Genomic DNA, 11,324 nt, shown 5'->3' on the forward strand with positions numbered 1-11,324 from the left:
CCTCCCGCTCCTGCTGGCATTTTGCAGATTCTGCCGTTACTCTCCTGAAGTTGCTGGTAATAGGCGACAACCTTTCTCATGTGGAGCCAACAAATAAAAACATTGCAGCCTGCAGGTAGAAAATATCCTGATAAAAATAAATATCCTATAAATCACATTGGTTACACATGGCCTGTCTGCAACAAACTTGAAACATTGTATCAACTATTAACTTGGGTCAAGCTTGAAGCTCCTTGAAACATTGTATCAACTATTAACTTGGGTCAAGCCTGAAGCTTGTGCTAGCGAACTTGCAACATTGTATAAAATATTCTGGGCCTTCAGAGTTTCCAGCGCCAGTAAGCTCGGGACAGACACAGCTGTCAACTATTTGTGCAAGGGATAAGAAGCAGTGGTCAGGAGCTCACCTGTTCCTCTTATAGAATATTAGCTCAAAAGTATTGTGGAGCTCCTGCACCTAAATATATACTGTACCAGCACAGAAAATGAGTACCGGAACCTATTTCAGTCCAAGTCAAGCACTGATAAGAAGTAATCAGGTAGGTCTATTTTATGACGTTTCCATTGGATCAGAACATGAAATGTTTTCCCTTTTAAGCTGAGTGGTTATCGAAAGGGAGAGAGCTGGAAAGATATTTTGAGCCCCACCTGTTTAACAAAAAAATTAATATAATATAATTGTATTTGTATTTATTTTAGTGCCTGTTTTGCATGTTATTTGGCATTAATACGGGTCACATATCAGTTTGCAAACAATGTAAAAAATAATCATAATTGAGCTAATAAAGCCACATGTAAACATGGTCTCTTTTTTGCTTTCTTGAGTAAGGCAGCTCCAAAATGCAGGTGTTTCAGCCTAGATCAGTGCTTTCTGTGGTGGTGGGGCAGCCAGCGGAAAATACGGAGCGTAGGGGTTGGTAATGTTCTCTAGTTGCGTCGTGATTGGCTCAGTGTTCTGTCCCTCATGGGGACACTATGTCATTACAAAATCTACGGGTAGAGCTTGAAAATTCTAGCCCCTTGTGTGCTGCCATATATTTACATTAGAAGTGCCCATGCAAGAAGGCTCAAGGTCATTGGCCACAGATAAAATGATGTCAAATCACGTTATATCTACCGTAGCTTTGATTGGACTGATCATGTCAACATCATACTTTCAAAATCTTAGTTAGCAAGCTAGACAAGCAGTCATCATCATGAATCAAGTAAACGATCTACTGGCAAATCCTTTTCAATCCTTGTCATATGAAGAGAAATGATAGATACAGTTGAAGTCGGAAGTTTACATACACCTTAGCCAAATACATTTAAACTCAGTTTTTCACAATTCCTGACATTTAATCCTAGTAAAACTTCCCTGTCTTAGGTCAGTTAGGATCACCACTTTATTTTAAGAATGTGAAATGTCAGAATAATAGTAGAGAGAATGATTTATTTAAGCTTTTATTTCTTTCATCACATTCCCAGTGGGTCAGAAGTTTACATACACTCAATTAGTATTTGGTAGCATTGCCTTTAAATTGTTTAACTTGGGTCAAACGTTTCAGGTAGCCTTGCACAAGCTTCCCACAATAAGTTGGGTGAATTTTGGCCCATTCCTCCTGACAGAGCTGGTGCAACTGAGTCAGGTTTGTAGGCCTCCTTATAATATAATATAATAATATGCCATTTAGCAGACGCTTTTATCCAAAGCGACTTACAGTCATGTGCGCATAAATTTTTACGTATGGGTGGTCCCGGGGATCGAACCCACTACCCTAGCGTTACAAGCGCCATGCTCTACCAATTGAGCTACAGAGGATCCTTGCTCGCACACACTTTTTCAGTTCTGCCCACAAATGTTCTATAGGATTGAGGTCAGGGCTTTGTGATGGCCACTCCAATACCTTGACCTTGTTGTCCTTACGCCATTTTGCAAGTATGCTTGGGGTCATTGTCCATTTGGAAGACCCATTTATGACCAAGCTTTAAGCTTTTAAGTTTTAAGCTTTAACTTCCTGACTGATGTCTTGAGATGTTGCTTCAATATATCCACATAATTTTCCTTCCTCATGATGCCATCTATTTTGTGAAGTGCACCAGTCCCTCCTGCAGCAAAGCACCCCCACAGCATGATGCTGCCACCCCCATGCTTCACGGTTGGGATGGTGTTCTTTGGCTTGCAAGCGACCCCCTTTTTCCTCCAAACATAACGATGGTCATTATGGCCAAACAGTTCTATTTTTGTTTCATCAGACCAGAGGACATTTCTCCAAAAAGTACGAACTTTGTCCCCATGTGCAGTTGCAAACAGTAGTCTGGCTTTTTTATGGCGGTTTTGGAGTAGTGGCTTCTTCCTTGCTGAGCGACCTTTCAGGTTATGTCGATATAGGACTCGTTTTACTGTGGCTATAGATACTTTTGTACCTGTTTCCTCCAGCATCTTCACAAGGTCCTTTGCTGCTGTTCTGGGATTGATTTGCACTTTTCGCACCAAAGTACGTTCATCTCTAGGAGACAGAACGCGTCTCCTTCCTGAGCGGTATGATGGCTGCGTGGTCCCATGGTGTTTATACTTGCGTACTATTGTTTGTACAGATGAACGTGGTGCCTTCAGGCGTTTGGAATGAAGGTAGGCCTTGAAATACATCCACAGGTACACCTCCAATTGACTCAAATGATGTCAATTAGCCTATCAGAAGCTTCTAAAGCCATGAATTTTCCAAGCTGTTTAAAGGCACAGACAACTTAGTGTATATAAACTTCTGGCCCACTGGAATTGTGATACAGTGAATTATAAGTGAAATAATCTGTCTGTAAACAATTGTTGGAAAAATGAGTCCTAACCGACTTGCCAAAACGATAGTTTGTTAACAAGAAATTTGTGGAGTGGTTGAAAAACAAGTTTTAATGACTCCAACCTAAGTGTATGTAAACTTCCGACTCTCTGGTCTGATTAAACCAAGATTGAACTCTTTGGCCTGAATGCAAAGCGCCACGTCTGGAGGAAACCTGGCACCATCCCTATGGCAAGAACAGCTCAAATACTAAATACTTTAAATCGGCACTTCAGATTTTTGAGGTATTTCCCGGGACTCTCAGATATATATGAATTATTCCCGGTATTGAAACTTGGTAGATTTTCGGAAACATATGAAACCCTATACCTGGCTACATTGCAGACACATTGCCAGACCTCACAAAGGCTGGATAGCTGTTTAACATATCAGTTAAACCACATCATGTGTTGTAGGTGATGAAACATTATTTCTACAACCCTGGCACCATCCCTATGGTGAAGCATGGTGGTGGCAGCATCATGCTGTGGGAATGTTTTTCAGCATCATGGACTGGGAGACTAGTCAGGATCGATGGAAAGATTAACGGAGTAAAGTACAGAGAGATCCTTGCTGAAAACCTGCTCCAGAGCACTCAGGACCTCAGACTGGGGCGAAGGTTCAACTTCCAACAGGACAACGACCCTAAGCACACAGCCAAGACAACGCAGGAGTGGCTTCGGGACAAGTCTCTGAATGTCCTTGAGTGGCCCAGCCAGAGCCCGGACTTGAACCCAATCGAACATCTCTGAAGAGACCTGAAAATAGCTGTGCAGTGACGCTCCCCATCCAACCTGACAGAGCTTGAGAGGATCTGCAGAGAAGAATGGGAGAAACTCCCCTAATACAGATGTGCCAAGCTTGTAGCGTCATACCCAAGAAGACTCAAGGCTGTAATTGCTGCCAAAGGTGCTTCAACAAAGTACTGAGTAAAGGGTCTGAATACTTATGTAGATGTAATATTTCCGTATTTTTTTTTTATACTTTTGCCAAAAATAAAAATAACTAATGTTTTTGCTTTGTCATCATGGGGTAGATTGACGGATAAAAAAAACATTGATTTTAGCATAAGGCTGTAATGTAACAAAATGTGGAAAAGGTCAAGGGGTCTGAATACTTTCCGAATACCAGTACTGAGTTGATGTGCAGGGGTACGAGGTAATTGAGGTAGATGGGTACATATAGGTTGGGATAAAGTGACTAGGCAACGGGTTAGATAATAAACAGGAACAGCGGCATATGTGAGAAGTCAAAAGAGTTGTTAGTGCAAAAAGGGTCAATGCAGATATTCTGGGTAGCTATTGGTTATTTTATTTAACTAACTATTCAGTCTTATAGCTTGGGGGTAGAAGCCGTTCAGGCTCCTATTGGTTCCAGGCTTGGTGCATCGGTACCGCTTGCAATTGCAGTAGCAGAGAGAACAGTATGACTTGGGTGGCTGGAGTCTTTGACAGTTTTTAGGGCCTTCCTCTGACACCGCCTGGTATAGAGGTCCTGGACCCTAACCCCTACACTTAATTGGAATTCGTAACATATCATACGTTTTGCAAATTAGTAACATAATGTACGAATTGCAATTCGTAACATATCATATGAAATGGATGATGGGCATTCACAAATTAATACATGCCATACGAAATGTAGCATATCATACTAAATGGAGTAACCAGATTTACGTACATAATTATACGAAATGCTCTTGAGACCATGTTGGTGTAGAGGCTGGAGCAACATCACCAGACCTACCAGACGTCCTAGACGTACTAGACGTACCAGACCTACCAGACGTACCAGACGTACCAGACCTACCAGACGTCCTAGACGTACCAGACGTACCAGACCTACTAGACGTACTAGACGTACCAGACGTCCTAGACGTACCAGACGTACCAGACCTACCAGACGTACTAGACGTACCAGACCTACTAGACGTACCAGACGTACCAGACCTACTAGACGTACCAGACGTACCAGACCTACTAGACGTACCAGACGTACCAGACCTACTAGACGTACCAGACGTACCAGACCTACTAGACGTACTAGACCTACTAGACGTACCAGACGTACAAGACGTATTTGACAGGCGGCAGCCCGTCAACAGGCAGAGCTAACTGAGCTAAATGTAACACTGTTTAGTGCATTGCCAAAGAGGATATGTATTTTACTAAATTCAGACCCATGTTACTCACCCAGAAAAAGAATGGATTACAAATCAACCCGACATATGGGAAAAAAAAGGTTTCCTGCGCATACATTATTGGCACAATCGTGGACACTATCCGGGACGAGGGTTAGTGCTCTCCGGGATCACTACCCTAAAGCAAGTTGATTCATTAGCTAGATTCTAGATCAAAGACATGTTATTGTGACAGGAGACTAAACATTTATTTCATTTTCCAAGCGTCAGTTCAAAGTCTGTCTTGTTATAACATTCATATTATTACATAGTTTAGTATTTTAATCATCATTATCTGTTAGCTGAATGCAGTAATGGATACATTTTATTGGTCACATACACGTTTAGCAGATGTTATTGCGGGTGTAGCAAAATGCTTGTGTTTCTAGCTCCGACAGTGCAGTAATATCTAACAAGTAATATCGAACAATTTCACAACAATGCGCAACAATACACACAAATCTAAAGTAAAGGAATGGAATTAAGAATATACAAATATTTGGACGAGCAATGTCGGAGCGGCATGGACTAAAATACAGTAGAATAGAATACAGTATATACATATGAGATGAGTATTGCAAAATATATAAACAATATTAAAGTGACTAGCGTTCCATTATTCAAGTGGCCAGTGATTTAGAGTCTATAGGGCAGCAGCGCCTCTGTGCTAGTGATGGCTATTTAACAGTCTGATGGCCTCGAGATAGAAGCTGTTTTTCAGTCTCTCGGTCCCAGCTTTGATGCACCTCTACTGACCTCGTGTTTCTTGGCCCAAGCAGGTCTCATCTTCTAATTGGTGTCCTTTAGTGGTGGTTTCTTTGCAGCAATTTGACCATGAAGGCCTGATTCACACAGTCTCCTCTGAACAGTTGATGTTGAGATGTGTCTGTTACTTGAACTCTGTGAAGCATTTATTTGGGCTGCAGTTTCTGAGGCTGGTAAATCTAATGAACTTATCCTCTGCAGCAGAGGTAACTCTGGGTCTTCCATTCCTGTGGCGGTCCTCATAAGAGCCAGTTTCTTCATAGCGCTTGATGGTTTTTGCGACTGCACTTGAAGAAACTTAAAAAAGTTATTGAAATGTTCCGTATTGACTGACCTTCATGTCTTAAAGTAATGATGGGACTGTCGTTTCTCTTTGCTTATTTGAGCTGTTCTTGCCATAATATGGATTTGGTCTTTTGCCAAATAGGAGATATTCTGTCATTCGTTGGAGGTTATCTAGCAAGCTTAGCAACTTTGGTCATTTGACTTTTGTTTGACTTCCATTACAAAGTTTGAATGATTCGACAATGCAATGGCCTACTCGGATGTCGAGATAGCCTAGGCTTACTGCTGAAATGCACTGAATTCATTGAGGAACATGACAACGCTCTGAATTTATGAACGGCCGGTTTCGCAATTCACAACAATGTCATTGGAGATCAAAATGTAAACACTTTAAATCGGCACTTCAGATTTGAGGTATTTCCCGGGACTCTCAGATATATATGAATTATTCCCGGTATTGAAACTTGGTAGATTTTCGGAAACATACGAAACCCTATGCCTTGCTACATTGCAGACACATTGCCAGACCTCACAAAGGCTGGATAGCTGTTTAACATATGTGGTCCTCTGTAGCTCAGCTGGTAGAGCACGGCGCTTGTAACGCCAAGGTAGTGGGTTCGATCCCCGGGACCACCCATACACAAAAAAAAAAAAAATAAAAATAAATGTATGCACGCATGACTGTAAGTCGCTTTGGATAAAAGCGTCTGCTAAATGGCATTATTAATTATTAATTTAAACCACATCATGTGTTGTAGTAGGTGGTGTATTCTCGGTTAAACCAGAACTAAAATCTTGCGTAATTTGGTCAGATGTATGTGTACATAGTCTGTCCATGAGAGATTGTAGGTGGTGAAACACGATCTTTCCCTCCCCATGTGGTGAAGCTGAAGGATGTTCCATCATGGTGCAAGGTTCATCCTGGTGTTTGAGTACATACTCTCTGACCTCTCCGAGGTATTCAGGAACGCCCAGCGGCCTCTCACAGAGTGCCAGGTCAAAGGTTACATGATGATGCTGCTGAAATGGGTCGCCTTCTGCCAGGAGAACTCCATAATTCACAGAGTGAGTGAGACACACACACACACACACACATTGCGTCTGTGTTGTTCCCCGGTTATAAGCTATCATAAGGTGTTGTGTTTGTGTCACTCTGCAGGATCTGAAACCAGCCAACCTGCTCATCAGCTCTACAGGTCATCTGAAGAGACTTTGGCCTAGCCAGACTCTTCAACCCTGCCTCCACAGCCACCAGGTACAGAGAAATGCAGGGTTCCTGTCCAGCAACAACCCCTGTCCCTTTGTACTTGTGTACATTTGAAATAATTGGAAAGGCCTTAGCAATATTGAAAATTCAACCTAACCTAGAGGATAAGGTAGAGAGATTTTAGTCATTTACTGGATACTGGCGACCATTCTGCATCATTCAGTCCAGTCAACCGAGAGCATTCTGCATCATTCAGTCCAGTCAACCGAGAGCATTCTGCATCATTCAGTCCAGTCAACCGAGAGCATTCTGCATCATTCAGTCAAAAGTGAGAGCATTCTGCATCATTCAGTCCAGTCAACTGAGAGCATTCTGAATGAAATTAAATCAATGATTGAATTGAATTGAAGGAGTTTGTGTTATTCTAGGATATTGATTGTCTGTGCTGCTTAGCAACAATGGTGGAGGAAGTGGGATGTAGCTCCTTGGGTTATCTCTCTCTCTCTCTCTCCCCCTCTTTCTGATTGAGAGGGGGTCAAATACTTATTTCCTTCATTAAAATGCAAATACATTTATAAAATTTTTGACATGCGTTTTTCTGGATTTTTTTGTTGTTATTCTGTCTCGCACTGTTCAAATAAACCTACCATTAAAATTATAGACTGATCATTTCTTTGTCAGTGGGCAAACGTACAAAATCAGCAGGAGATCAAATACTTTTTTCCCCTCACTGTAAGTCATTGGACGAAGGCGTCTTCTGTACGGAGGAGTTTTGTTAAGAGCCGCGACGCTCGGTCTGAACATTAACACGCATCACCTGCGGTACGGTTTTGGAAGCATAAGGACATTATCTTTCATATCAGCAATAAATAATTTTCTAAAAACATGTTAAATTAATACACACCTTTTATAGGGTTAGAGTTGGTGTTCCCACACAGCCACATCTTACCGCGCGTGTTTACGGCAGACAGACAGACAGACAGACAGAAGACAGACGGACCGCCTGTGCTAATTAGCTATCTAGCATGCTTCGAACGCCTGTGTGTAACGGAAGAAGGCAGCCAGAAATGTGTGTTGTCACTGAAAAATACTGTTGGTTGTACAGTGTCTAGTAAGTGTGTATTTTGAATTTGTGAAATTATTTTGATGTGATATGAAAGTAAAGGGCTTTATGTTTCTAGAACCGTATCGCAATTGAGAATCGATTGACGTTTAGATGGAGTATTTGGCTGTTTTAGCTGCAAGAGCCAGTCTACCTCTGAAAATAACATAAGGTCCTTGGACCTTAAAGTGGAGCTGACAGCGTTTTAACTACCTTGCAGATATGAAACAAACTGACAATCATAATATCAGAGCAAGATGGTGGCAAGATGGAGCAAGCAGCTCACGCTGGTACAAACCTTTTAAATACTATTTCTATCGTTCTCTTGACCATCTCTGAACTAATCACCAACAAGGATGAACGCTGAAACACCGGCCAAGAGAAATCTCAATATGTTGGAGCCGACTACCACGTCTCCGTCTACAAATCGAGGATGTCGCATTCAGACATTGCATGTATTTGGGCCCACATGCAGACACTTTCTGTATTTGGGGGTACAGGCACGCAGCTTCCCGGCAAGGATGAGTCGGTTTTATCTCAACTCTTCCTTATTTTGGGACAGCTTGGTGATCTTGGTTTACTCAAAATGCTCACTGATATGAAATCTACCGGTATCACAGTCAATTCCATCTTCACAGACATGGAATTATTCAAGACAAAATGTATCCAACTTGAGACTGAAATCGTGAAGGTAAACCAGGATGCTGCAACACAATCAGCCAGGATGCTGCAACACAATCAACCAGGATGCTGCAACACAATCAGCCAGGATGCTGCAACACAATCAGCCAGGATGCTGCAACACAATCAGCCAGGATGCTGCAACACAATCAGCCAGGATGTGATCAAACACTGTGATCAGTATCTATGCAGAGAACACTGTGATCAGTATCTATGCAGAGAACACCGTGATCAGTATCTATGCAGAGAACACTGTGATCAGTATCTATGCAGAGAACACCGTGATCAGTATCTATGCAGAGAACACTGTGATCAGTATCTATGCAGAGAACACCGTGATCAGTATCTATGCAGAGAACACTGATCAGTATCTATGCAGAGAACACCGTGATCAGTAAATATGCAGAGAACACCGTGATCAGTATCTATGCAGAGAACACCGTGATCAGTATCTATGCAGAGAACACCGTGATCAGTATCTATGCAGAGAACACTGTGATCAGTATCTATGCAGAGAACACCGTGATCAGTATCTATGCAGAGAACACCGTGATCAGTATCTATGCAGAGAACACCGTGATCAGTATCTATGCAGAGAACACTGTGATCAGTATCTATGCAGAGAACACCGTGATCAGTATCTATGCAGAGAACACCGTGATCAGTATCTATGCAGAGAACACCGTGATCAGTATCTATGCAGAGAACACTGTGATCAGTATCTATGCAGAGAACACTGTGATCAGTATCTATGCAGAGAACACCGTGATCAGTATCTATGCAGAGAACACTGTGATCAGTACCTATGCAGAGAACACTGTGATCAGTATCTATGCAGAGAACACTGTGATCAGTATCTATGCAGACAACACTGTGATCAGTATCTATGCAGAGAACACCGTGATCAGTATCTATGCAGAGAACACTGTGATCAGTATCTATGCAGAGAACACCGTGATCAGTCCCTATGCAGAGAACACCGTGATCAGTATCTATGCAGAGAACACTGTGATCAGTATCTATGCAGAGAACACCGTGATCAGTATCTATGCAGAGAACACTGTGATCAGTATCTATGCAGAGAACACTGTGATCAGTATCTATGCAGAGAACACCGTGATCAGTATCTATGCAGAGAACACCGTGATCAGTATCTATGCAGAGAACACTGTGATCAGTATCTATGCAGAGAACACCGTGATCAGTATCTATGCAGAGAACACTGTGATCAGTATCTATGCAGAGAACACCGTGATCAGTATCTATGCAGAGAACACCGTGATCAGTATCTATGCAGAGAACACCGTGATCAGTCCCTATGCAGAGAACACCGTGATCAGTATCTATGCAGAGAACACCGTGATCAGTATCTATGCAGAGAACACTGTGATCAGTATCTATGCAGAGAACACCGTGATCAGTATCTATGCAGAGAACACCGTGATCAGTATCTATGCAGAGAACACCGTGATCAGTATCTATGCAGAGAACACTGTGATCAGTATCTATGCAGAGAACACTGTGATCAGTATCTATGCAGAGAACACTGTGATCAGTATCTATGCAGAGAACACTGTGATCAGTATCTATGCAGAGAACACTGTGATCAGTACCTATGCAGAGAACACTGTGATCAGTATCTATGCAGAGAACACTGTGATCAGTATCTATGCAGAGAACACCGTGATCAGTATCTATGCAGAGAACACCGTGATCAGTATCTATGCAGAGAACACTGTGATCAGTATCTATGCAGAGAACACTGTGATCAGTATCTATGCAGAGAACACTGTGATCAGTATCTATGCAGAGAACACTGTGATCAGTATCTATGCAGAGAACACTGTGATCAGTACCTATGCAGAGAACACTGTGATCAGTATCTATGCAGAGAACACCGTGATCAGTATCTATGCAGAGAACACTGTGATCAGTATCTATGCAGAGAACACCGTGATCAGTATCTATGCAGAGAACACCGTGATCAGTATCTATGCAGAGAACACTGTGATCAGTATCTATGCAGAGAACACCGTGATCAGTATCTATGCAGAGAACACTGTGATCAGTATCTATGCAGAGAACACTGTGATCAGTACCTACAGTGGCTTGCGAAAGTATTCACCCCCCTTGGCATTTTTCCTATTTTGTTGCCTTACAACCTGGAATTGATTTTTTGAGGGTTTGTATCATTGAATTTACACAACATGCCGACCACTTTGAAGATGCAAAATATTTTTTATTGTGAAACAAACAAGAAATAAGACCAAAAAAACAGAACTTGAACAA

At 42.0% G+C, this 11,324-nt stretch overlaps 1 protein-coding gene across 1 annotated transcript; it reads left to right on the plus strand.

Moving 5' to 3' along the window:
- Positions 1 to 6,886: 6,886 nt before the first annotated feature.
- On the plus strand, positions 6,887 to 7,697 carry LOC123483348 (cyclin-dependent kinase 20-like). Its single transcript, XM_045213168.1, has 2 exons — positions 6,887 to 7,110; positions 7,205 to 7,697. Exons 1-2 carry the CDS (start codon positions 6,940 to 6,942, stop codon positions 7,364 to 7,366), a joined length of 333 nt encoding a protein of 110 aa, XP_045069103.1. The 5' UTR covers positions 6,887 to 6,939; the 3' UTR covers positions 7,367 to 7,697.
- The last annotated feature ends 3,627 nt before the right edge of the window (positions 7,698 to 11,324 follow it).

This window comes from Coregonus clupeaformis, unplaced genomic scaffold, assembly GCF_020615455.1.
Source record: "Coregonus clupeaformis isolate EN_2021a unplaced genomic scaffold, ASM2061545v1 scaf0084, whole genome shotgun sequence".
Taxonomy (NCBI): domain Eukaryota; kingdom Metazoa; phylum Chordata; class Actinopteri; order Salmoniformes; family Salmonidae; genus Coregonus; species Coregonus clupeaformis.

What these genes read in the sequence shown, in the direction of transcription:
- LOC123483348 (XM_045213168.1), top strand. Translation starts at nt 6,940, where the DNA reads ATGTTCCATCATGGTGCAAGGTTCATCCTGGTGTTTGAGTACATACTC. An exon ending in AGAACTCCATAATTCACAGA is followed by an intron (nt 7,111 to 7,204) that starts GTGAGTGAGACA and finishes GTCACTCTGCAG; the next exon opens with GATCTGAAACCAGCCAACCT.